The sequence below is a fragment of the Schistocerca piceifrons genome, chromosome 4 (genome assembly GCF_021461385.2).
Source record: "Schistocerca piceifrons isolate TAMUIC-IGC-003096 chromosome 4, iqSchPice1.1, whole genome shotgun sequence".
NCBI classification, from domain to species: domain Eukaryota; kingdom Metazoa; phylum Arthropoda; class Insecta; order Orthoptera; family Acrididae; genus Schistocerca; species Schistocerca piceifrons.
In genome coordinates this window covers 39,212,802-39,240,202 of record NC_060141.1, presented here as the reverse complement: position 1 = coordinate 39,240,202, position 27,401 = coordinate 39,212,802, and the positions used below count along the sequence as shown (strand labels likewise).

The window sequence follows — 27,401 nt, the reverse complement described above, 5'->3', positions numbered from 1 at the left end:
TCTGGAGGTTAATGCTAGTCTGTGAAGGCCTTGGTGAGATGCACAACATACGGGAAACAGAGTTCTTCTCACTGCAGAGACACCGTCCCTGGGTATTCAGGCTGCATAGAAGGGATTTTTTAATGTTCAAGGGATGACAGCTGTCGAAATGTATGTATTGTTCATGGTTGGTGGGTTTAATGTGCCAGAAATGAGGAGGTCAATGCCCAGCAAGGTGGCATGCTGGGCTGAGGAGGGCCATGTGAAGCAGACAGGAGAAATGGTGTTGAGGTTGTGAAGGAATGAAGATAGAATGTCTTGGCCATTAGTCCAGATCATGAAGATATCATCAGCGAACCTGAACCAAAGTAGGAATTTGGCATTTTGGGAAGCCAGGAAGGTCTGCTCTAGATGGCCCATAAGCAGGATGGCATAGGAGAGTGCAATGCAGGTGCCCATGGCTGTGCTATGGAATTGTCTGTTGCCTTCTCTTCAGAGGAGAAGTAGTTGTGAGTTATGGCGTATTAATGAGGTATATGAGGAATGAGGTGGTAGGTTTTGGAACCTGAAGGATGTTGGGTAAGGTAGTGTTCAATAGCAGTAAGATCATGGGCATAAGGGGTGTTGGTGTATGAGGAGGTGGTGTCAACAGTGATGAGTAGGGATCTAGGAGGGAAAGGGGTGGGGATGGTGGAGAGTCGGTGAAGTTATCCTTAACATGGGAGGCTAGATTATAGGCAGTTGGTTGGAGATGTTGATCAATGATGGTTGGTATAAAGAACCATGAAAGAAGGTCATATGTGTAAGAGATCTGAGGACAATGGATGGTTTTGATCAATTAAGTTATGTTAAGACAGAGATTTTGGAACCAGATTTTAAGCTGCAAGGTATTTCCAGGGGTAGATGTGGACTCTGACCACAACTTATTGGTTATGAATAGTAGATTAAAACTGAAAAATTGTAAAAAGGTAGGAAATTAAGGAAATGAGACCTGAATGAGTTGAAAGAATCAGTGGTTATTGAGAGTTTCAGAGGGAGAATTAGGCAACGAGTGACTGAAACAGAGGCAAGGAATATGGGAGAAGTCAAATGGGTAGCTCTGAGGGATGAAATACTAAAGACAGCAGAGGATCAAATAGATAAAAAGACAAGGCCTAGTAGAAATCTTTGAATACTGTGTGAGATACTGGATTTAACTGATGGCATGGGAAAATATAAAAATGCAGCAAATGAAACAGATGAGAGTGAATACAAAAATGTAAACAATGAGACTGGCAGGAAATGCAGATAGCTATGCAGGAATGGTCAAAGGACAAATTTAAGGATACAGAAGCATATATAACTAGGGAAAGAAAGATATTGCCTATAGGATAATTAAGGAGACATTTGGAGAAAAGAAAATGGGTTGTATGTATATCCTCATATGGAAAACCAGCCCTAAGGAAAGAAGGGAAAGCTGAAATATAGAAGCAATATATGGAAGGGATGTACAAAGGAAATGTCCTTGAATGCAATATTATAAAAAAAGAAGAGAACACAAATGAAGATGAGATGGGAGATATGACAATCTGAGAAGAATCTGAGAGAGCATTGAGAGACCTAAGTCAAAACAAGACCCCTGGTGGAGAACATTCTGTCAGAATTATTGATAAATAATTCCAGTTCCAAAGACATAAGGTGCTGACAGATGTGAAAATTCTCAAACTATCAGTTTAATAAGTCACAGTTGTGAAATACCAACATGAATTATTTACAGAAGAATTGAAAAACTGGTACAAGCTACCCTCAGGGAATATCAGTTTGGCTTCTGGAGAAATGTAGGAATGCATGAAACGATACTGACCATACCACTTATCTTAGAAGGTAAATTTATAGGTTATGTACATTTCAAGAAAGCTTTTGACAATGCTGACTGGAAAACACTCTCTGAAATTCAGAAGAATCAGACGGCAATTCTGAGTCAAGGGGAATGAAAGGGAAGCTGCGATTGAGAAGGGAGTGAGATAACTTTGTAGTCTATCTCCATTGTTATTCAGTTTGCATACTGAGCAAGCAGCAAAGGAAACCAAAGAAAAATTTTTGAGAAGGAATTAAAATTCTAAGAGCAGAAATAAAATCTTTGAGGTTTGTTGATGACATTGCAATTCTGTCAGAGACAGCAAAGGACTTCGAAGAGCAGTTGAGCAGAATGAACAGTGTCTTGAAAAGAGGATGTAAGATAAACATCAACAAATGCAAAACACGGGTATTGCAATGTAATCAAATTCAACCAAGCTGAGGGAATTGGATTAGGAAATGAGACACTGAAAGTAGTAGATAAATTTTTGTATTGGGCAGTAAAATAATTGATGATGGATGAAGCAGAAAGGATATAAAATGTAGACTGGCAATGGCAAGAAAAGTGTTTCTGAAGAACAGAAATTTGTTAACGCTGAGTACAGATTTAAGTGTTAGTAAGTCTTGCTGAAAGAATGTCCCTGGAGTGTTGCCTTGTATGGAAGTGAGACAGTGATGATAAACAGTTCAGACAAGAAGAGAAGAGGAGCTTTTGAAACGTGGCACTACAGAAGAATGCTGTAAATTAGATGGTAGATCATGTAACGAGTGAGGAGGTACTTAATAGAATTGGGGAGAGAAGAAATTTGTGGCATACCTTGAGCTGAAAATGGGATCACTGGGTTAGGACAGGGGGTTAAAACTGTAGAGGGAGACCAAGAAATGAATAGAGTAAACAGGTAGAAAAGGATGTAGGTTGCAGTGATTACGTGGAGATGATGAGGCCTGCACAGGATAGAGTAGTGTGGAGAGCTGCATAGACCAGTCTTCAGACTGAAGATCACAATAACAACAACAGCCCAAGTTGACAGAAAAATTTATTTACCTATCTTTTCATCATTCTCTACTGACAAATTTACTTGATTAACCCCCCTATTCTCACTAAAACTTAAGGGTTTGCAAGCCATTTTGTCAGAAAGACCAAATTCCGAAGTTATTTGCATGAGTGAACATTGGCTTATAAAGGACAATATTAAAACCTTAAATAACCCTGCAAATTAATATGTTTCCAACAGTTTTTGTAGGAGTAATGTAACACAAGGGCAATCCTGAACACTTGGGGAAAGGTCAATGAAATATAAAGGGAGATACGATTTTAATTCTCTTAATGAAGAATGTATATTTGAAACCAGCTGCATAGAGTTAGGATAAAATATTGTAATGTTATCTGTGAATAGAAATCCACATGCAGAAATAATGACACTCATTTTATATTCACATTGCAAATTAATTTGTAAATATGGTCACGTGCTGAACATTTCTAAGGATCTTTTTTAATATACAGATCTGAGTCAGGCCGGCCGGTGTGGCCGTGCGGTTCTAGGCGCTTCAGTCTGGAACCGCGTGACCGCTACGGTCGCAGGTTCAAATCCTGCCTCGGGCATGGATGTGTGTGATGTCCTTAGGTTAGTTAGGTTTAAGTAGTTCTAAGTTCTAGGGGACTGATGACCATAGATGTTAAGTCCCATAGTGCTCAGAGCCATTTGAACCAAGATCTGAGTCAGTAATTTCTACCCATCACTTTTTACATATACTATACCACCATTAAAAAAATTAGTACACTGTTTTAGAGGTTTCCACTTCACGGAAGATTTACTGTTGCAACAATGCATATGGAGTGTAAGAAATGATCACATTTATAGATAAATAGCATAAGCGGTTCTGAGGTACCACATATCAACCCACGCTAAAATAGCCATATTTAAGTGTGGCGTAGCCTGCATGGATGGCAATGCAAGCCCTGACTCAGGTATCCAGTCGATCTTATAGACGACAAATACCACCCTGAGATACGTTATGCCATGCCTGCTCAATGTATAAACACAGTTCTATAAGAATTAATGATTGACGAGTTTCACGAGTCACTTTTTGTCCCATCATATGCGACACATACTTCATTGGAGACATGTCTGAAGATCATGTTGGCCAGGGAAGTTGCTTCATGTCTTGCAGAGCATGTTGAGTTTCAAGGGGTATGTGTGTATGAGCATTATCACATTGGAACAACACATCACATTCCTGTTTCAAGAACAGCAAAAGAATGAGTCTAACAACATCCTGCACATACTGAGCGTTTGTTAGTGCCTGTCCAGAAATAAAAAAAAGGTGAATCAGAGTTGTAGCTTATCACACAACAGACTATAGAGTGTAGGGCCAGTGTGTGTTTTACGAATGTACTCTACAAGACAGCGCTCACCAGGTCTACGTCATACATGCAAATGACCATCACTTGCGTGCAGGCACAATCTGCTTTTATCGCTGAAGACCATGGTGTTGCTTCCATGTTCCAAGATCCTCTGACAGCAACAGTTGAGTTGTGCCTGCCAATGCTGTGGTGTGAGTGGAAGATGGGCTAGAGGCACATGCACCTGTAGTCCCACTGCTAATAACCGGTTTTCAACAGTTTGTGTTGACACATCTGGGCTCACAAGTCCTCTTATCTGTGCTCTGGTAGCTGTACGATCTGTGACTGCTGCCCTTGCAGAAAGATGATCCTGGCAGGTGTCTGTGCTGCAAGGTCAGCCAGAACTCATCTAGAAGTTGAGAATGTTCATGTGACCACTGATTTCAGCATCACTGCACAAGTGACGCACCACATCCAACATGTGTAGCAATTCTCAAAAACGACCATCCTGCCACTCATCTGGCCACAATTTGACGCCTTTCAAACTCACTCAGTTGGCTGTAGGAAGCATGAGTGCATCTCCATGGCACAGTTGCTTGTTTGCTTCCCATGTCTGCACCACACTTAGCCTTCTGGCTGTGAATATTACCTATTAAAGGGTAGACACAGACAGTGCTCTTGTAGCTAGGTCACTACGCTATTGGTGGATGATGTTGAAACCATTAATGATACATCTACTATCCCTGTGGCATCTGCTGTCATTAGATCAAATTCAATGTCATCTTTCCAGGTGAACTACCTTCCTGGCAGTGTGTAATATAAATTTTTCTACAGAATAGAAGGAGTTGTTGATTTAGCTAGTGAAGCCAACAGCTCAACAAAACTCACTGACATGAGGTTTAAATGCTACTCTCACTGATTTTACTTGAGTAAACAAATAGTCAGAAACTTGAGTATTGCTCATCAGTGTGGGATCCGTACCAGATCGGGTTGACGGAGGAGATAGAGAAGATCCAAAGAAGATCGGCGCGTTTCGTCACAGGGTTATTTGGTAACCGTGATAGCGTTACGGAGATGTTTAGGAAACTCAAGTGGCAGACTCTGCAAGAGAGACGCCCTGCATCGCGGTGTACTTGCTCGCCAGGTTTCGAGAGGGTGCGTTTCTGGATGAGGCATCAAATATATTGCTTCCCCCTACTTATACCTCCCGAGGAGATTACGAATGTAAAATTAGAGAGATTCGAGTGCGCACAGAGGCTTTCAGACAGTCGTTCTTCCCGGGAACTATACGCGACTGGAACAGAAAAGGGAGGTAATGACAGCGGCATGTAAAGTGCCCTCCGCCACACACCATTGGGTGGTTTGCGAAGTATAAATGTAGATGTAGATGTATAGATAGTATTTTAACTAACCATGAGGCAAATAAGGTTCTCCGACTTAGAACTTTCTGCCCATTGTGCGCTGTATTATATGGAGTCACACACACACACACACACACACACACACACACACACACACACACACACACACACACACACACAAACAGAACTTTGCTCCAAAGAAACTTCACCAAATGACAGTTCAGCATATAAAATATGAATTTATTCCATCACACATTAAATTAAGTGGATTGGACTATAGAACATAGTATTCAAAATTCTGAAAAGTTTCTTATATTCTTGGAAAACTTTCCGCACACTATTAACGAAACTTTCCCTCTTACTACACTGAGATAGCAAGAGTCATGGGATACCTCCTAATGTTGTGTCACAGCTCCTTTTGCCTAGCGTAGTGTGGCAACTCGACATGGGATACACTCAGCAAGTCATTGAAAGCTCCCTGCAGCCACACTAAGCTGTGCTGCCTCTTTAGCCATCCATTAATGTGCTGGTGCAGGGTTTTGTGCACAAACTGACATCTCTGTTATGTCCCATAGATGTTTGATGGGATTCATGTCAGGCAATTTGGTGGCCACATCATTTGCTCAAACTGTCCAGAATGTTCTTCAAACCAATTGCACACAATTCTGTCCCAATGATATGGCATACTGTCAATTCTCCAGTAGGATTGTTTGCATAAAGTTTCCATCCTTGTTCAGGAACATGAAATCCATGAATGGCTGCATACGGTCTTCAAGTAGCCAAACATAACCATTTCCTGTCAATGACTGATTCGGTTACACAAGAGGAAACAGTCCATTCCCTGTATAACACAGCACACACCATTATGAAGACACCATCAGCTTGCACAGTGGCTTGTTGACAACCTGGATCCGTGGCTTTATGGGGTCTGCACTACACTCAAACCCTAACATTAGCTCTTACCAACTGAAATCAGGACTCACGTGAACAGACCAGTTTTCCAGTCATCTATAGTAAAACCGACACGGTCTCGAACCCGTGCGACTTTCTGCAGGTGATGTCATGCTGTCAGCAAAGGCACTTACGTCATCGTCTGCTGCCGTAGACCATTAACGCCAAGTTCTGCTGCACTGTCCTAACAGATACAGTTTTCGTAAGTCCCACATTGATTTCTGTTGTTGTTTCGTGCCTTTTTGCCTGTATGTTAGCACTGACGACTCTATGCACGCACCACTGCTCTCAGTCGTTAAATAAAGGCCGTCAGCCAACATGTTGTCTGTGGTGAGAGATAATGCCTGAAATTTGGTATTCTCAGCATGCTCTTAACACTGTGGACCTCAGAATACTGAATTAACACTGTGGACCTCAGAATACTGAATTCCCAAACGATTTCCAAAAGGGAATGTGCCATGCATCAAGTTCCGACATTCGTTCCAGATACAAAGTCTGTTAATTCCCGTCGTGCGGCCGTAATTGTGTAGGAAACCTTTTCAGAAGAATCACCTGAGTACAAATGACAGCTCCACAAAAGCACTGCCCTTTTATATGTTGTGTACATGTGCATATCGTTATCCTATGGCTTTTGTCACCTTGGTGTGTATACCACAAAAATTAAGAAATAAAGAAAAATTGGTTGCAGAAGCAACTAATGCACAACAGAAGTCCTGATTATATCACCTATATTACAAAAATATTGTTAAGAAAGTTGTAAAGGCAGCAAAAGAACTCGCAAATAACACATTTATTTTGGATAATGAAAACGAATCAAAATGACAGTATGGTCAGTGGTCAAAGCTACAGCTAGAGGCTAAGATATTTCCAAAATCATGATGGGAGCAAAATTGTTGTAAGTCCTGTTCGTATTTCAGAAGTGTTTACTGAATGTAATCAAAATTTAACATTAATGTAGAAAATCACACAGAGAATGTTAACTTCTTTGGCACTGGGCAGTTTGAAGGAGAGTTCTTCAGTACATTCACCACAACTACACAGAAAATGTGATACTACCACTAAAAAGTTAAACATCAGCAGAGTGGTATGGAATACCAACAAAAGTGTTAAAAGCAATCTCAGAAGTAATTGTGAAGCCACTATCCACAACAGTTAATCAGTCCTTTGAAGAACGTTGTTTTCCAGATACTCCGAAGGACACAAGAATTAAACCACTATTCAAAAAAGGGACTAAATAAAGTATCATAAGTATCATAAATCTCTCTTCTTCCATCAATATCAAAAATATTTGAAAAGTTCATCACAATACAGATTCAAAACATCATACAAAAACTTAATATAATTTCAAAAAGTCAGTATGTGTTTCATACTTGCTATCAACCAACTTGCAGACAAAATTAACTCCTCTCTAGACAACTCCTTGCATGCAAAAGGAATTTTTGTGACCTATCAAAGGGCTTTGGTAGTGTGAACCACTACTTGCTAGTTTTTAAACTGCAAAACTATGGATTTAGGAGCCCTATCCAACCAAATGTAGACAAAGAGTGACTATAACATCAAAGAGAGGAAATTATGCTTCTGAATTGAAAACCATTTCATATGAAGAACTCCAAGGTAAACTCTTAGGTCCCATTCTGTTCCCACTTAACAACATTATCTATTGCTTCATGTTGATGGTCACTCAGTTTTATTTGCAGATGATACATCTGTAATCATTAAAACTAACAGTACTGACCAAATTCCTCAAACTGTCATCAGTACCTTAGAAAAATTGGGTAACTGGTTCAATCATAATTGGTGGGGGGGAAAAAAAAAAAAAAAAAAAAAAAAAAAAACCCCTCAGTTAATGCAGCTCCAAGCAAAATAAGCAAAGTTAAATTACATTTGAACAGACCACAAAAACTAGTATTTGCAGCAAGTTAACTGTGTGAAATTCTTAGGAATGCAACAGGATAAAAATTTATCATAGGGCATACACAGTAACTCAGAAATAAATTAAATAGCTTAGGATTTGCTTTGATGATATTACACAATGCTACTGGCATGAATGTAAGGAAAGCAGTATATCACAGCTACTTCAAATCAGTAATAAGGTTCAGAATTATATTTTAGGGTGGATCCAACCACATGCCTTGACCAGAAGTAAGCAGAATGTTAAGTGAAGAAAATGATATCACCAGTTTCTAAAAAAATCTAAGTATATTTAGTGTTCCCTCACTGTACATATACAAAGTGATCCCACCCCCCCCACACACACACAGTGAACCTGAGTTATTTATAGTAAACCAATTTTTAAACATGATTCCAACACCGGGAATCAAAATAATTTTATGTTGCCTACCCATCGTTTGGAAAAGAATTTCTCTATATTATTTTAGAATCACTGGAAAAATCTTATATTACAAACAAGTGCAGAAATGTTACTATTCAACTGAGGGGCTTGTGGGGGTTATCGACTGCAAGAGTTGACCGCCTCATCTTTGAGAACGAACTTCTTTAAAAATTGTTGATCTCAGTGTGTTCCGAACTCTGTATTCGAGCGGATGTGTTGGTACTGACATAATCAAAATAAAGTTAATTCATTACAAACGAGTGACTACTTAATGTTGGGTTCGATATTTCCATACGTAATATCTCGATCCCCACACTGGTGACCCCGACGCTCACGAACGCCGCTTACGATGCCAGAAATGTGTACTGGAACATCACCATGGACAAACAATGCAGCAACCCTTTGTTGGATTTCTACGTCCATCGATTTTGCAGCATGCCGCATCTGGATGCAGTGTACAGGAAGTGTAATTAGTGTGTAAATTCCCAACTCTTGTGTGCATCGTGCTTTTTGGTAACTTTCATCACCTTCTCACACATCGACAATGCGACCGAGGCGCACACGTCGTCTGTCGAAACCCGCTCAACGCGTTGATAATTTCACTTCCGGACAGTGCAGTGCTCCTTCGCTGATTAATTTGGACACTTTTGACTTGCTTTTGCATAATGAATTAACTTTGTGCAGTGCTTTGACATCGGAAAATCATGCCAAACAATGGACTGCAACAAACTGGGACTATGTTGCAAATCCCAGTTCGCACAAACTCCGAACTATGGCTAAATCACATGCCTGGTCGAATTCACAAATGCCCGTCATGGCTACCGTATCTTCCGCCCCGCGTGCAAATTCGTTCGATCCAGTTTCCGCACAGCCCGTCTTCCAGAGTTCGAATGATCACGCCGACTTTTCTGCCACTTCTCCGTGCTTGTCCCTCATTTGCAGCATTCAACTACCAACATTTCTCTCAGACCAACTCCCAATGTGGTTCATGGCCTTCGAGTATATATTCTCCTCTTATGGCATCACCAACGAAAGTGAAAAATACCTCGTACTCTTCAGGCACCTAAAGGACTATCATTATATAATTACGGACATTATCTGTGACAATTTGAGTGACAAGTACACCAGAGCAAAAGCCGCTTTAATTCAGCACCTGTCACCAACATCACAGGAACAATTTCATCAAGGACATCCTACCGACCAACAACAATGCACCAATTACACCAACGACAATGACGGCTGTTTCTCAGTGCAACACTGAATGTGCCACACCTCCCTCTACGCAGCACCCAAGCCGCACCGACTCTGCTCGACCGCCACCGACAGCAATGTCACGGCCACCGCCTGCTGGCTCACTGACCTCGACCCAGTCAAAACAAACAGCTGCGTGACATATGATCCCACCACGGCTACTACACCCGCATCTTGTCAACAACTTGCTGGCACTACACATGCTTACTGCCCGGCTGTTCACTACTTGATCGTGCCCGCAACTTGTTCACCCACCCCAGAAGACGATTTCAGCTGTATCAATACTCCTTACAGCAGTGAATGTGTTCTCACTCTGCTGTGAGCGAGTACTGAGTTTCACATTCGCAATTGCACACACGATCTCTTCCACTCGAACTGTTACGTCAATACTGTGCCACCGTCCTTGTCTTGTATGCCAGGTTACCCTTTGATAGAGACAGATTCTGATTTTGACCCCATCTTACTCAGTGATACACAGCAGACTGCTTCATGACATACATTTTTGCTTGAACAACTGAAACAGCTGTGTGAACAAATTGTGACATACAACTTGTTGGTACAAGATCAGTTACACATGGTGCAGCCGACACCGACCAGGCAAGACATGCAACGAGATGCATTTTCGCCTGAACAACTGCAACTGCTACGTGAGCAAATTGCGACATACCACTTGTTGCTACAAGATCAGTTACACATGCTACTGCCAACACCGACCGAGCACGACATGCAACGAGATGCTCCTGTCATTGTTCCGCTTCCGAGTGCTGACGATCCTTTGCCGTTACTACCAGCTACAACTAATACCCTGACGATCACGCTACATGTATCCATGTCCCAGATGTCACAACTGTCATCATCACGCCACCTCAAGTGGAAATTCTACGTTACTGACGTGATACAAGCCACTTATTCACACTGCTGCCACCTTTCCTTGGTAGTTCCAGACACTTCGTTTCTGTACCATGGCATAACCAGCCACATTCCAGTGCCACTTGCTTTGCTGCCCTTTTCACTACCTCTGCAATGTACAACCAACACATCTGCTGTTTCTGCTTCGACGAGTGAGCATCTTTCCGCTCCATCACACGACTGTGCAGCAGTTTCGCGCGAGCAACTTGCAGCCTTACGACTCGACCGCAGCACTGACAGTGACAGCACACACGCAGCTCCAGTTCCATCGAACTGTGTCACCTCTCCGCCAGGGACCAGTAGTTCATCCACCGATTCGACTTCTTCACGTTCACATTACGTCTCATCGCCTTCCTGCTCCGACCATGGTTTCGCTGACCACGTCCGCCTTCCACCACCTCTCGCCGTCGCGATGCCTCATGCACAGGGCTCACGGCACATCAAAACACTGACACCATCAACTCAGCTTGGAACATCCTGCCATCTACCACTGTAACACACTCTCTGTCCATGGACTCTGCGGTGATGCTTCCATCTACATCGAAGTCATCTGCTGCCAAGGTCAGTCGTGTGCAGCTTGCTGTTTTCTCCCCTGCTGCGTCATCTAGCACCTCTTTAACTCCATCATTACCGTGAGTGTTGCTCATCCAGCATCTCTCACGCAACCTGTTAAGCCACAGCATGTTTGCTCCTTTATTTCATACGACCAATAACAAACTGATACCGGACACGTTGCACTCACCGTGGCGCTCACCGGCAAATACTTTGGCAATACATCGCATTGGATCTTCAACCAACTCCACACCTTTGATCGGATCAAAACCCCACTGTGCCGCATGGCCTCGGCACGATGATGTTCTCCCCACTGACATGCCGCCGCCTTCTGCTTCCACCATGCCATCAGCAGAATGGCACGGTCAACCTGTGGATGCCTTCCGCGCCTCCTTCCCTCCGTTGCCACCTACCAAGACGTCGAGAAACGGTCCGATCGCGCCTCCCACTATAGCGCCTGTCACGACACGATTGGTCACGCGCACCTCCGCCGGGTGCACACACGCCTCTCATCATCCTTACAATTCTCCGCACTACCGGCAGGGGCTCTGTGGCGGCTATCAACTGCAAGAGTCGACCGCCTCATCTGTGAGAACAAACTTCTTTGAAAACTGCTGATCTCAGTGTGTTTCGAACTCTGTATTCGAGTGGATGTGTTTGTACTGACATGATCAAAATAAAGTTAATTCATTATAAACGAGTGAATACTTAATGTTGTGTTCGATATTACTGTACGTAATATCTCGATCCCCACTGGCTCATGAAGCACAATCTGAATATTTGAGAAAGAGAGAACAACTACTTAGGATTAAAGTTTGTTATTTTTTTTTAAAAACAATCACCCTATATTACATTAATGATATTTTAAGAAAAACTGTAAACCACGTTTTGTGTTTTGACAAATCTCCTGTACATGAAGTCAATAACTTGAAACTATATTTTATGAGACAATAAATTTCTATTCAATTCTAACCAATTTTAATACGGAGAAACAATATAAGGAAACAAATAGATTGCTGTTCGCCATAAAGATGACACATTGAGTTGCAGTTAGGCACAATAAAAAGACTGTTACACATTAAGCTTTTGGCCAAAGACTTCTTCAGAAAAGGAAACACACACACATTCATTCACACAAGCAAGAACACCTCACACACATATGACCACCATCTCTGACAGTGCAGACAGAAATGTGTCATCTTAATGGTGAGTAGCAAACTATCCTTTTCCTTATATTGTTGATATTCTACCCTGGAGTTTCCATTGTTCAATGCAGAGAAAAATTCATATGAAACAGAAAAACTGTATAATACATGTAGGTATCAAATATATGAATCCTGTTTGACAGCCACATGCTTTGATCATTCCACCAGCACCACTTTCGTTGAAAAGTATTTACCTTATACATATGCCACAGCAGCTGTGATAGTTCTTTTCTTTATTTCTCAGAAACGCTTGTTTCTGGCCCATATATACTCAGTTTTAAATTATGTATCAATCCCATCAATTTTGTATTGAATGCATTTTAAGAACACTTTAGGTGGTAGTTTTCTCAAACTACATCATATTGCTGTGTCTGGGGTCGTTTCCTTGTCAGTCCAACAAATTACAATCACTGTGGGTTAGGACTTTTTCATACTTGTTTGCTTGGGTTAAACATTTCCTGGCCCTAAATATAAAGATAATCTTCTTGTACTGAGTGTAGCACAAGTTCCTATTAAATGTTCTGCCATATATTTGACAGCAAATTTAGTTTTAGGTTTTCAGCTACAGAGTCGAAAATTAAATGAGATGTTACCTGTAGTTTCGTGAATTTTCCTGCTGTGGACCAAATGAAAGATATTGTTTAAGGGCTCTCAACAGACCGTGAGGAAGATTTGGTTGCACAAATTATGGCCACAGTATAATAGGGTGGGAAGATACCAGGCTTTTAAGAGCAGGTACACCACAGCCTTAATGACAGCTCTACTCTGATTGTTTCCGATTTTCCAACTCGTCTTTTCCACAGAACACAAATCTTCAGTTAAAGGTTGTTGTATCCATCAGCAGTAGTTTTTGTGAGAATGAAGGCAGGCACATCATACCGTAAGCAAACTTTCACTGTATAGTGTATAAGCATTTATTCTACTTCCAAACATTATTAGTGCTGGAATACACCATTTGATTGGATCATGTTGATTTGCAAAGGTTTGACATCAGCCAAATCAAACAGAGGAGTTTGTTAAATGTTAAGATAAACTTAAGAATTGCTATATTATGTCTATAATTCTAAACATCTTACCTTTAGTCTCCACTGTGTGTTGATCTCCATTTTCAGCTTCATGAACATCATTTTCAAATTATAGTACACTAACATGAATGTACAATAACTTAAAAAAGAAAAAATAAACAAACATCTATTGCTGCCTGTGTTGCATGAAAAAAGGGGCCACACTATAACTTACCTGGCTTCTTTGGCAAATTACTGGCAAGTACAATGTCCGTGTCCTAGTTAATTACATACTTTGCACAAAAACCATTTTGTGATCTTACACATTCGACCTTACACGTTTCTGTTTTACATGTGTCTATGTCAGTTGTTTTTTTTCTGTATCCCCACGAAGCTGTGCCAGCAATAAATGGACAGTTATTAAATATATACATTTTTCTCATTTTGGGATGCCATGTTGTTCCTGGATACTCACCCTCTCTGTCTTCTGGCTGCACTTCTGTTACAATGACATTGGTTCCCTCTTCAAAGGAGATGCTGACTCTCTTTGGTGATGGTTTGATGAGGTCTGGCAGCTTAGCTTCAACCTCACCAGTGCTCTGTAGTTCGGTGACCATTATGCTGTGTTGTGCCTGGGGAGCAGACTCTTTTGCCACAATTGGGGTGGGAATATCTACATCTAGTCTACCTATTCCATTCTCTGGATGCACTTCAGACATGAAAGCTGCCTCTTGTTCTACAATATCTTTGTGAGCAATCTCTTCTTTCACAGTTTTTGTGACAACCTTTGTACCTTCTTTATCTTGCACTATCACTTCTGTAACCATGACGCTTTGCCCCTCTTGGAATTTCAGCTCTGCACTTGATATATCTGGCTTAAGTGTGGGCTTGAAAATCCCCTCCATTTCTTGCAAGGATGTCTCACTTTGAATGATACTTTCATATGGTAACTGTTCGGTTGTTGCTTTACTTTTTGTGGGTATTATGTGAAGGGAAGCTTCTTCTGTTGTGTGGCCAGGAATGACTTCCAACTGTTGAATAACTTCTTTTTCTGGTACTTGCGGCACAGCAGTTTGCTTCTTTGGAACATCTTTTTCTTGATAAATACCCTCTTTATCTTCAGGAATAACTTGGGTGACCATGATACCCTTCTTCCCATCATCATATGTGACTTCAACATTTTGAGTATCTGGTTTGGAGTCACCATAAAACATTCCTTCCCTTTCCCTAACAAGTACTTCTGTTTGTAATATAGTTTCTATTGGTTGCTGCTGTGGCTTAGCATGCATTTCCATGGGTTTCTCACTAATTAGATCAGCAATGTCCTGTTCTGTGACAATTTCTACTTTCTCTGCTACTTCTTTAACTGGTATCTTTGGCCTGGCGACACCTGTTTTTGGAGCTTCTGAAGAGACAAAGAAACCTTCTTTATCTTCTGCTATGACAACTGATACAGCTGTAGCTCTCTGTTCCTCAAATTCAATATCTGCACTTTTTGTTTCAGGCTGGAAAACCTTGTCAAAAGTATGTTCCTTTTCTTGTATAAGTTCTTCAGATATAATAACACCTTCAGTGAGATCCTGACTGTATTTGGCCTTTTCTTTCACGTCAGCTTCCTGCTTAACATCTCCCACAGAAACTCCAGGAATTACTTCACTTAACTGAACAGATTCTTGGCTTATCAAATCAGGCAGTGCGTGTTGAAATTTTGGAAACTCAGAAACCTCAATGTTTCCTTCCTTCTGTTGTGTTGTCACTTGAAGGACACTTAGACTTCTTCTTTCTTCAAACTTTGGTTTAGCGTTTTTTTCTGTTATTTGAGTAGATCTTCTAAATTCTACTTCACTTTCCTGAATTTCAGTTTGTGTCTGTATCAAACTTTCATATGGAATTTGTTCCACTGTAACATGCATTTCCTGAGCAGGATGTGCTTTGAAATCTGCAAGACAAGTGTCAGGAATTACTTCTGATGTATGTAAAACTTCTTTTCTTGATATATCAGAAAGTGTTGCTTTACTCAGTGGTGCTTCAGGAACAATGTATTGGCTTTCCTTATCTTCTGAAACAACTTCTGTTACTGAAATTCCTCTTCCTTCCTCAAAGGCAACATCTGCATTCCTTGAGTCTAGTTTCAGGTGTCCAATAAAGTCTCTTTCTTTTTCCTGTACAATAGCTTCTGTTTGTAACAGTCCTTCACAAGGTATGGAATCTGGCTGAAGCTTAAGCAATTTGGGTTTTTCTATGGAGAGTTCTCCAACACTCATTTCACTAAGAGTTACAGATTTCTCTGCAATTTCTCTACTTTCAATTTCAGGTACAACAGCATGCTCTTCTGGCTTTTTTCCAATTGAATAGTCTTCTTCCTTATCTTCCAGAATTATTTGTGTGACAGTAATGCTCTTTCCTTCAGTGAAGCTTGTCTCAGCTCTCTTCAGAGATGATCTTATATCTAGACGCAAGTCCTGTTCTTGTTCCTTTTCTTGAACTAATGCTTCTGACTGCATGATACTTTCAAATGTAATTTGTTCCACTTTACTCTGTACTTGCTGTGCAGATTTAATTTCAACTTCTCCCAGACATAATTCTGTCAATACTTCAGACTTCTGAGCCACTTCTTTACCTGAGATGTTGGGTTGTGCAGTTTTTGTTTCAATTACCTCTGGAGCAAAATATTCGCTTTCTTTATCTTCCGGAACCACCTGTGTTACTGATGCAACCTGTCCTTCCTCAAATACTATAGCTGCACTCTTGGAATCTGGTCTAGATTGATCCACAAAGTCACTTTCTCTGTCCTGAACAACTGCTTCAGTCTGGATAAGACTCTGAAGAGGAAATGATTCTGGGAAGGCCTGTGCAGTGGTTGGTACATCTGTATGCAACTCAGCTGTACCAAACTGAGTGACAATTTCAGATTTCTCAGCAATCTCCTGTCCACGAATTTCTGTTTGTGCAGTTTGAGGTTTTGGCAGTTTTGTAGCTACATAGTCGGCTTCCTTATCTTCAGTAACAACTTCTGTGATAGTAACACTTCTGCCCTCTTCGAAGCCTTTTTCTGCACTTACCATTACTTTTTTCACATCAGCATGGAATTCTCCTTCTTTTTCACTAACAATTGCCTGTGACTGAATAATGCTTTCAAATGGTGTTTGGTCAAAACTAATTTTTAGTTTCTTGACTGGTTTCACTTCAACTTCCCCAACACATGTTTCAGTGAAAACTTCAGATTTTTCAGCTACCTCTTTTGTATCAATATTTGGCTTTATTGACTTGAAATCTGGAAGAGTAGGTGTTACATATTGGCCTTCTTTATGTTGCTCAAAAATTTCTGTAATGGTAATTCCACTTCCTTCTTCAAATGCAATGTCTGCACACCTGCTGCTTTCCTTCAGGTGTTCTAATCCTACAAAGTCTTGTTCCTTTTCTCGTACTATAGCCTCTGTTTGTAAAATTCCTTCAAAAGGTACAGAATGTGGTTGAGCCTGTGCAGTTTTTGGGATAGTTACATCAAATTCATTTACGCTAACATGTGTCATGACTTCAGATTTCTGTGCCACTTCAGTACCACACACAGATGCCTCAGCTATAAGTTGCTTTGGCTGCTGTTCTACCGTATAATCCACTTCTCTATCACTTGTGATAATTTGACTAATTGTTAAACTTCTCTCTTCTTCAAAACTCCTCTCTGCAGTTACTGTAACAGCAGTTACACCAGATGCAAATTCTCCTTCCTTTTCACGAATAATTGGTTCTGATTGCATCAAACTTTCAAAAGGAAGTTGCCTTGGGCTCACCTGAAGTTTCTGCACTGGTCTGACATCAATTCCTCCTAGAGAAATATCTGCACAAATCTCAAGCTTCTGTGCTACTTCTGTTGGCGTTACATCTGGCAGGGCAAGTTTGGTTTCAGGAAAATCGGGTGCAGTATATATTTCTTCCTTATGTTCAGGAATGACTTCAGTAATAGTAACACCTCTTTCTTCTTCAAATGTCATACCTGCACTTCTAGAATCAGGTACAAATTTCCCCTCAAATGTCTGTTCATTTTCTTGAACAGCAGCCTCTGTTTGTACTAGTCCTTCATGAAGAATAGCTTCTGGCTGAGCTTGTACAAGTTTAGGCAAACCCACAGAAAACTCACGTATTCCTGTACCAGCTACAACTTCAGACTTCTCAGCTATTTCTTGTCCACGAATATCTACTACAGCCTTCTGTTCCTTAGGTCTGTCTTCTACAACACACACAATTTCCTTATCCTCAGGAACTACCTGAGACACAGTTATGCTCTTACCTTCAATAAACACACTCTTTGCACTTGCTGATATCATTTTAGAATCATACTGGAAATGCTCCTCTCTTTCACTCACTAAAGCTTCTGACTGTATTATGCTTTCAAAGGGAACTTGATCAATGGTGATTTGAAGTTCTTGGGGGGCCTTCACTTTTACTTCACCAAGAGACATCTCAGGAAACACCTGTGATTTCTGTGCAACCTCCTGCCCAGACACATTTGGCAGAGCAACTTTAGTCTCTGGTGCCCCAGGAGTGATATACTGAGACTCCTTGTCATCTGGCACTACTTCTGTTATTGCCACACCTTGCCCTTCTTCAAACAATACTTTGACTCTCTTCTTGTCTTCTCTGAGCTGACTCACAAAATCAGATTCACTTTCACGGATGGTAATTTCTGACTGAACTAAGCTTTCAAACAACAATTGTTCAGCTGTAGCTTGTACATGCTTTGGTTTTTCAACTGAGAGATCAGATGCTGCCACTTCCGTAAATACTTCAGATTTCTCAGCGACTTGTTGCACTCCAACTTCAGCTTCAGCTACCTGGGGTTTAGGTTTTTCCATGACTACATAGTCACTTTCCTTGTCTTCTGCTATGATTTCACTTACAGTAACACTCCTGCCTTCCTCAAATTTCCTCTCTGCAGTGGCAGACACTTTCTTTATACTTGACTTAAAGACGTCTTCCTTCTCACGGATAATTGCTACAGACTGAACAATACCTTCAAAAGGAATCTGCTGAACATCAGCCTGTATTTTCTGTGTAGGTTTCACATCAACAGGTCCAAGGCTAAGTTCTGTTAACACCTCTGATTTCTCTGCTATCTCATGTCCAGATATGTTTGGTAGGGCTACTTTACTCTCTGGCGCTGTAGGAGAGATGTACTGAGATTCTCTGTCATCTGGAACTACTTCTGTTATTGTCACACCTCTACCTTCTTCAAATGATACATCCACATTCTTCTTATCTTCTTTAAATTGACTAGTAAATTCAATTTCACTTTCACGAACAGTAATTTCTGACTGAACTAAGCTTTCAAACAAGAAGGACTCAGATTTAGCTTGTGCCTTCTTAGGTTTTTCAACCGAGAGGTCAGATGCTGCTACTTCTGTAATTACCTCAGTTTTCTCTGCAACTTGCTGCACTTGGACGTCTGGTTCGGCCATTTGGGCTTTGGGTTTTTCAGTAATTACATAGTCGCCTTCCTTGTCTTCTGCTATGATTTCACTTACAGTAACACATCTGCCTTCTTCAAATTTTCTCTCTGCAGTGGCAGACACTTTCTTCATGCCTGACTTAAAGATTTCTTCCTTCTCCCGGATAATTGCTTCAGACTGAACAATACCTTCAAATGGAATTTGTTGAACATTAGCCTGTATTTTCTGTGCAGGGCTCACATCAACAGGACCAAGGCTAAGTTCTGTTAATACTTCTGATTTCTCTGCTATCTCATGTCCAGATATGTTTGGTAGGGCTACTTTACTCTCTGGTGCTGTAGGAGAGATGTACTGAGATTCTCTGTCATCTGGAACTACTTCTGTTATTGTCACACCTCTGCCTTCTTCAAATGACACATCCACATTCTTCCTGTCTTCTTTAAATTGGCTACTAAATTCAATTTCACTTTCACGAACAGTAACTTCCGACTGAACTAAGCTTTCAAACAAGATGGATTTGGATTTAACTTGAGCCTTCATAGGTTTTTCGACAGAAAGGTCAGAAGTTGCTATTTCTGTAATGACTTCAGTTTTTTCTGCAACTTGTTGTACTTGGACATCTGGTTCAGCCATTTGGGCTTTGGGTTTTTCAGTAATTACATAGTCACTTTCCTTGTCTTCTGCTATGATTTCACTTACAGTAACACTCCTGCCTTCCTCAAATTTCCTCTCTGCAGTGGCAGACACTTTCTTTACACTTGACTTAAAGACGTCTTCCTTCTCACGGATAATTGCTTCAGACTGTACAATACTTTCAAATGGAATCTGCTGAACATCAGCCTGTATTTTCTGTGTAGGTTTCACATCAACAGGTCCAAGGCTAAGTTCTGCTAATACCTCCGATTTCTCTGCTATCTCATGTCCAGATATGTTTGGTAAGGCTACTTTACTCTCTGGTGCTGTAGGAGAGATGTACTGAGATTCTCTGTCATCTGGAACTACTTCTGTTATTGTCACACCTCTACCTTCTTCAAATGATACATCCACTTTCTTCTTATCTTCTTTAAATTGACTAGTAAATTCAATTTCATTTTCACGAACAGTAATTTCTGACTGAACTAAGCTTTCAAACAAGAAGGATTCAGATTTAGCTTGTGCCTTCTTAGGTTTCTCAACTGAGAGCTCAGACGCTGCCACTTCTGTAATCACTTCAGTTTTTTCAGCGACTTGCTGTACTTGGATGTCTGGTTCAGCCATTTGGGCTTTGGGTTTCTCAGTGATAACATAGTCACCTTCCTTGTCTTCTGCTATGATTTCACTTACAGTAACACTCCTGCCTTCCTCAAATTTCCTCTCTGCAGTGGCAGACACTTTCTTTACACTTGACTTAAAGACGTCTTCCTTCTCACGGATAATTGCTTCAGACTGTACAATACTTTCAAATGGAATCTGCTGAACATCAGCCTGTATTTTCTGTGTAGGTTTCACATCAACAGGTCCAAGGCTAAGTTCTGCTAATACCTCCGATTTCTCTGCTATCTCATGTCCAGATATGTTTGGTAAGGCTACTTTACTCTCTGGTGCTGTAGGAGAGATGTACTGAGATTCTCTGTCATCTGGAACTACTTCTGTTATTGTCACACCTCTACCTTCTTCAAATGATACATCCACTTTCTTCTTATCTTCTTTAAATTGACTAGTAAATTCAATTTCACTTTCACGAACAGTAATTTCTGACTGAACTAAGCTTTCAAACAAGAAGGATTCAGATTTAGCTTGTGCCTTCTTAGGTTTTTCAACCGAGAGGTCAGATGCTGCTACTTCTGTAATTACCTCAGTTTTCTCTGCAACTTGCTGCACTTGGACATCTGGTTCAGCCATTTGGGCTTTGGGTTTCTCAGTAATTACATAGTCGCCTTCCTTGTCTTCTGCTACGATTTGGCTTACAGTAACACTTCTGCCCTCCTCAAATTTCCTCTCTGCAGTGGCCGACACTTTCTTCACACTTGATTTAAAGACGTCTTCCTTCTCACGGATAATTGCTTCAGACTGAACAATACCTTCAAATGGAATCTGTTGAACATCAGCCTGTATTTTCTGTGTAGGTCTCACATCAACAGGTCCAAGGCTAAGTTCTGGTAATACCTCTGATTTCTCTGCTATCTGATGCCCAGATATGTGTGGTAGAGCTACTTTAGATTCAGGTGCCATAGGAGACAAATACTGGGCTTCTTTGTCATCTGGAATAACCTCCATTATTGTGACACTACTGCCTTCCTCAAATGAAACATCTACAGTCCTCTTATCTAATTTTAATTTGCCATCAAAATCTATCTCACTTTCTCGGACAGCAACTTCTGACTGAACCAGGCCTTCAAATAATAATGACTCTGGTTTAGCTTGTGCATGTTTTGGGACCTGAAATGAAAGTTCTGAAACTCCTGTTTCTGGTATAACCTCAGATTTTTCAGCTATTTCATGGGCCTCTATTTCTGGTTGAGCTATTCGAGTTTTGGGCTTTTGTGCTGCCACAAAATCATCCTCCTTGTCTTCTGGTATAACTTGGCAGATAGTGACACTTTTACCTTCCTCAAACATTGTCTCTGCACTTGCAGTGACCATTTTTAAATCAGAGATAAAGGTATTTTCTTTCTCACGGACTACAGCTTCAGATTGAACAATGCCCTCAAATGGAACTTGTTCCAATGATGCAAAAGTCCTATGAACTTTGTGTTCCATGACATCACCAACAGAAAGATGTGTTACAACTTCAGCCTTTTCTGCTATCTCATGGCCAAGAATATCAGGGCGTGCTTTCTTTCCTGTTGGTATCTCTAGTTCTTTCACAGTTCCCTCCTTGAGATCTGCAATTACTTCTGTAACAGTTTGTGCCTTCCTTCCCTTTTCTATGAAGACATCAGCCTTTTTTGTCACTGGTAATTGTTTTTTGACAAACTCAGATTCATTTTCATGAGTTTGACTCTCATAGACCATAACACTTTGAAGAACGTCATGTCCCAGTTTAGCTGTTTCTGACACTGGGACTATTGCTTCAATTTGACCAACCGCTATTTCTGTGAGCACCTGACTTTGTTCTGCCACCTCCTGGCTTTCGGTTATGTCTGGCTGTGCTTGTCTTTCTTTGGGTAATTGAGGTGCAGTATAAAGAAGTTCCTTATCGCCAAGTGTGACCTCTGAAATAGTGAGAGATTGTTCTGCTTCAAAATTTAATCCTGCCTTTCTAAAAGCAGGAAGTTCACCCTTTTCAAATGTCCCTTCACTTTCTTGAATAAGAGCTTGTATCTGCATTACACTTTCAAATGGTGCCTGTTCAGTGTTTGCTTTTACTTTGAGAGGTTCCTCCTGAACCAGTTCCCTGATATTCAAACCTGGAACTATTTCAGATTTCTCTGCAACTTCATGAGTGAGAACTTCTGAATGAGCCACTTTGCCACTTGGCTTTTCAGGAGTTACATATTCACTTTCTCTGTCTCCTGTCACCATTGAAGTAACTTGTAGTGGCTGACCTTCTTCAAATACAATTTCAGCAAGTTTGGCTATGGGCTTAATATCACCCTTCAAGGGTTCCTCACACTCTCTTATGCTTACTTCCATTTTAATAACACTTTCGAAGGGCAAATGAGCCTTCTTTGCTTGAGCCGGTGAAGTTTTTTCTTCCTCTAGTTTCCCCATTCCAAATTCAGGTACAATTTCAGTCTTTTCTGCCACTTCTTTGCCACTGATATCTGTCTTTGCCTTTCTTTCCTTTGGCTTTTCCACAGTTGCAATTATTTCTTCTCTATCTTGTGCCAATATTTCAGTAATGGTCAAACTCTTACCCTGTTCAAATTCCAGATTTGCATGTAGCATATCGTATTTCAGTTTCTCTTTAAATTCTCCTTCTCGTTCTTGCACAGTTGCTTCTGCCTGCTGTAGACTCTCAAATGTCAATTGTTCAGATGTGGCTTGTACTTTGACTGGAGTCTCTAAAAGTATTTCACCAGTTCTTGATTCTGTCACTACCTCTATCTTCTGAGCTACTTCCTGTCCCAATACACCAGGTTTTGCAAACTTGCCATCTGGTTTGATGGGAGCTTCATAATGCCCTTCCTTGTCTTGTGTGATGACTTCCGTAATGGCTAACATTTTTGCTTCATCAATTACAACCTCTGCACTCTTACTATCTGGCTGTACGCCCACTGAGTATACACCTTCACATTCCACAGGAGCCATTTCTGACTGAATCAAACTATGATGTGGCAATTGTTCCGCTAAAGCTTGTACACACTGGGGCTCTTCGTATGGTAACTTACCCACACTACTTTCAATCCAAACCGCTGTTTTCTCAGCAATTTCTTGCCCTATTACAGATGGAAATGCTTTCTTTCCTTCTGGCTTCTCTGGTGAAGAAAATGTTGTCTCCACATCTCCAGTAGTTACCTGATTTACAGTAAGTCCCTCTTCTTCCAAGATAACAGTATCTGCTACTTTGGAATCAGGCATAATTAATGGCTGATACTCAGATTCCTTTTCTCCTGTCAGAGTCTCACAAAGAATAAAACTCTGATATGGAACCTGGTCTTTAGTGGCTTCTGCTGTTGATGGCTCTACATGTGTTATTTCTGTGACATTTAACCCAGCTATTATTTCAGACTTCACTGCAACTTCTTGAGTTCGGAAGTCTGCTGTTGCTTTATATCTGTTTGGAGCTTCCGGAATTTCAAGTGGTTTTTCTTTGTCATCAGGCAAAACTTCTGTGACACTTAGTATCTGACCTTCTTCAAAGGTAATGTTAGCTGTTTTTTCATCTGGCTTAATATCTGCACTATAAAGACCTTCCCTTTCACCAATATGTGGCTGTAGTAACACAGCACATTCCAGTGCATCCTGTTCTGGGTGAGCACTTTCCTTAACTGGTGACTGCCTCTTCCATTCACCAGTGACATAATCCATCACCACTTCCTCCTTCTGAGCAACTTCTTGGCTACGGATATTGAGAGTGGCCTGCCTCTGTTTTGGCATTTCTAGAGATTCAAGGATAGCCTCTTTATGGTCAGCGACAATTTCTGTAATTGATATTCCTTCACCTACATCAATGGCTACATCTGCAGTCCTTTTCTCCGGCTTCACACCTTCTTTAAGTTGTCTCTCAACTTCAGTAATAGCTGTTTCTGTGATTATAAGTTCTTGCAGTGGTTCATTATCAGGCTTTGCTCTACCTGTGACATGTTCTCTCTCAGGAAGATCACCAACATTTAACTCTGGCAATGTCTCTGACTTAATAGCCACTTCATGAACTGGTACACTGGCTGTGGCTGTCATTTGTTTAGGAGACTGTTCTGTAACATATTCTTTTTCTTTATCATGTGCCACTACTTGTGTCACACTAATCTCTGAATGTCTCTCTGTTAAATCAACTGTTGCACTCTTTATATCTGGCTTTATATCTTTGGACAACTCACCTTCTTTCTCAACCATTTGTGCAAGTGTCACAAGAAGGCTTTCAAGTGGAATCTGATCAGGTTTAGCAGTTTCTCTTGTTGGATATTCACTAGATAATGGTACAGCAGAGATATCTGGTCTCACTTCTGTCATGATTGCCACCTTTTGGCCTTTTATTTCTGGAAGAGCAAAGCATTCAGTTGGCATTGTGGGCTTTGTATACCCAGCTTCTTTGTCTTCTGTAACCACCTCAGTAACAGTTAAGCTCTCTTCTTGTAGAACTGTAATGCCTGCTTGTTTACTATCTGGTTTCATTGCTTCCTTGTACGACTGCAGACCTTCACCTGTAATAGCCTCCTCTATAATCATCTCTCGAAGGAGTTCTCTGTCAGCTTTAGCAATACCTAATGCTGGTGTATCCCTTTCTATATGACCTGCATGTCCTTGTGCAAGAGTTTCTTCAATAACAATTGACTGAAAAGGCTGAGTTGGTGATGTCTTCACTCTATGACTTTCTGGCAGTTCAGCTGCCAAAAATATTCCTTCTGACTCCTCTGCCACTGTCTGCACAACAGTTAGACCTGTCTGTGGTGAAAATGATTTTTCACCCTGAGCTGGTAGAGGTTTCTGAAGGTCAGGTAGCATACTTTCTTTTTCTTGTGCAAGTATCACTGATACTTGCTTAGCTTCTGTTGTTTCAAATACAGACACTGCTTCATCAGTGCGATATCTTAAGCTCTCTGACAGCTCAGCAGATGCGTGTCCTGCGCAAACCTCCAATATGGAAAGTGGTTCTTCCGGCCTGACACTAGCTTCAGCTTGAACTTTTAGTGGTGACTTGTCTGCAAGAAGCTCACCTTCCACTTCCTGCACAAGAGATTCAGATACATCAGCAGCTTCCAAACAAGAGAGAACAGGTTCTGCAGTTTTTTCAGCTGGTTTCTCCTCTGGAGCAAGTTCTGCCTCTCTTTCTACTGCTGTCATGAATGCTGCCTGTATAGATTCGTTCTCCATAAACAAGACACCTGCTTTTTTGGCATCATGCTCATCACTCCTGAAGGCCTTCTCTTGCAGCTGTGCTTCCACAGTGCTTACAGTAATACCTCGCATAAGAGTAACATCTTCTTCTGCTGTGGCAGTCTCTGGCTGTTGTTTTGCAGCCAATGGGGCTTCAGCTTCCTGCACATCTGACTGTGAAACCTGTAATGCCTCTCCTGGAGTAATTTCTGATCCAGCTATCTGTGATGGCGGGAGACGATCTGACACATACTCACCTTCCTTCTCTGGTGCATGCATTTCTAGAGCTGAGATTCCATGTTGAGCCACTACACTTTTACTTGCCATTTCTGTTGCTACAAATGATTCTGGCAGATATTTTCCTGGTTTCATCTCAGGAAACACCTCACTAACCAGCAATGGTTCTGCAGATGGTACCTGAACACGAGGTTTCACAGGAAGTGGCTTTGAGGTAATCTGAAGAACATTCTCAGAAGTACCCTCTGTTACTTCTAATACAGATATTCCTTCATTTGGTAAGAAAATATGTTCTGCTTGCCTCTGTTGAGGTTTTCTGAGATCTGTGAAGTCACCTTCTTTTACTGAAATTTCAGTCTCACTTACACTGGTTGCTTCTTGCAGTGTTAAACCAATGGTTGCCTGCTTCTGTTGTCCTTCAGCCAATTCCACCAACTCACCAGTTCCAGCACGCACAGTCATCTCACTTACAACTACACCTTCTCGTGGAATAATAGCTACACTAGCCTCAAATGACTGTGGCTGGAACACATCAGAGAATTCTCGTGCACGAGTATGCACATCTGCTTCCGTAACAGTATAAGGTTCAATTGTGTCAAATCGCTGAGATGCTTTTATACCCTCAAATTTTGCTGATTTTGTGGGAACTTCATGTTCTTCCACAAGCACTTGTTCTCCAGATACTGCACTTAGAGTCAACATGTTCACTTTTACATGCTCACCACGATCCTCAACTCCTGTCTGTAGTTCCGTAATATGCACAGACGGTACAGTCTCTGACACTTGTTTTGTACTTAAAAGGGGCAAAGCTTTCTGCACAGCTTTCTCAAATGGTTTTATTTCCTGCAAATATTCCTCATCAATCATTTCTTCAGATGTGTCTGGTTGAGTAGCTTTTATTATTTTCTTCACCTTTCTTTTCTCGCCACCTACCACCTGTATTTCCACCTCAACCTCTTCCTCGGATTTCTGTCTGATGACCTTCTTTCTCCGCTGGCTTCTGATACCCTCCCCCTTTCTTTCTTCAATTATAATTAGTTCTTCATCCTCCTCAAATTTTTTATCTTCTTCTTCAGCTCTTGTCTTCTGCACACCGAGTTCTTCAGCTGGTTGAGTAACAATAGCAAGAGAGGGCTCAGTTATTGTAATTTGGTGGTCAGTAGGTAATTCTGTAATCAGTACCCCCTCATCCCTTTCCACCTCTATAGGTATTAGTCGTTCATGAGGTTGTGGTTTTTCTGCAGCAGTCCTGGATGCTGTGCGCCGTTCATGGTCTATCTCTTCAAGAGTTTCTGTGAAGTGTCAATGTTATTGTGTCACTTTGTGTATATTGCACGGTGAATAGCACATGTAGCTGTTAAAGAACCAGTTTCCAGTATAATATACAAATTAAGATTGAAATACTTTATTTTATACAGTAAATATCAATCTTAAATTTTTCTAAGCTTGCAATCTGGTGTCTGGCCAAAAGAACACAATGCTATTTATATTGTACTGGATGCCTGGTTACAATTTTTGTTTCAATATTCCATGT

At 41.0% G+C, this 27,401-nt stretch overlaps 1 protein-coding gene across 1 annotated transcript in view; it reads right to left on the bottom strand.

The window, feature by feature from the left end:
- LOC124795577 (titin) overlaps positions 1–27,401 on the bottom strand; it is a 529,084-nt gene that overhangs the window by 146,237 nt on the left and 355,446 nt on the right. Inside the window, exon 94 of the mRNA XM_047259648.1 lies at positions 14,200–27,159. Coding sequence (XP_047115604.1) covers positions 14,200–27,159 — 12,960 coding nt within the window. The remainder of the gene's footprint in view (positions 1–14,199; positions 27,160–27,401) is intronic.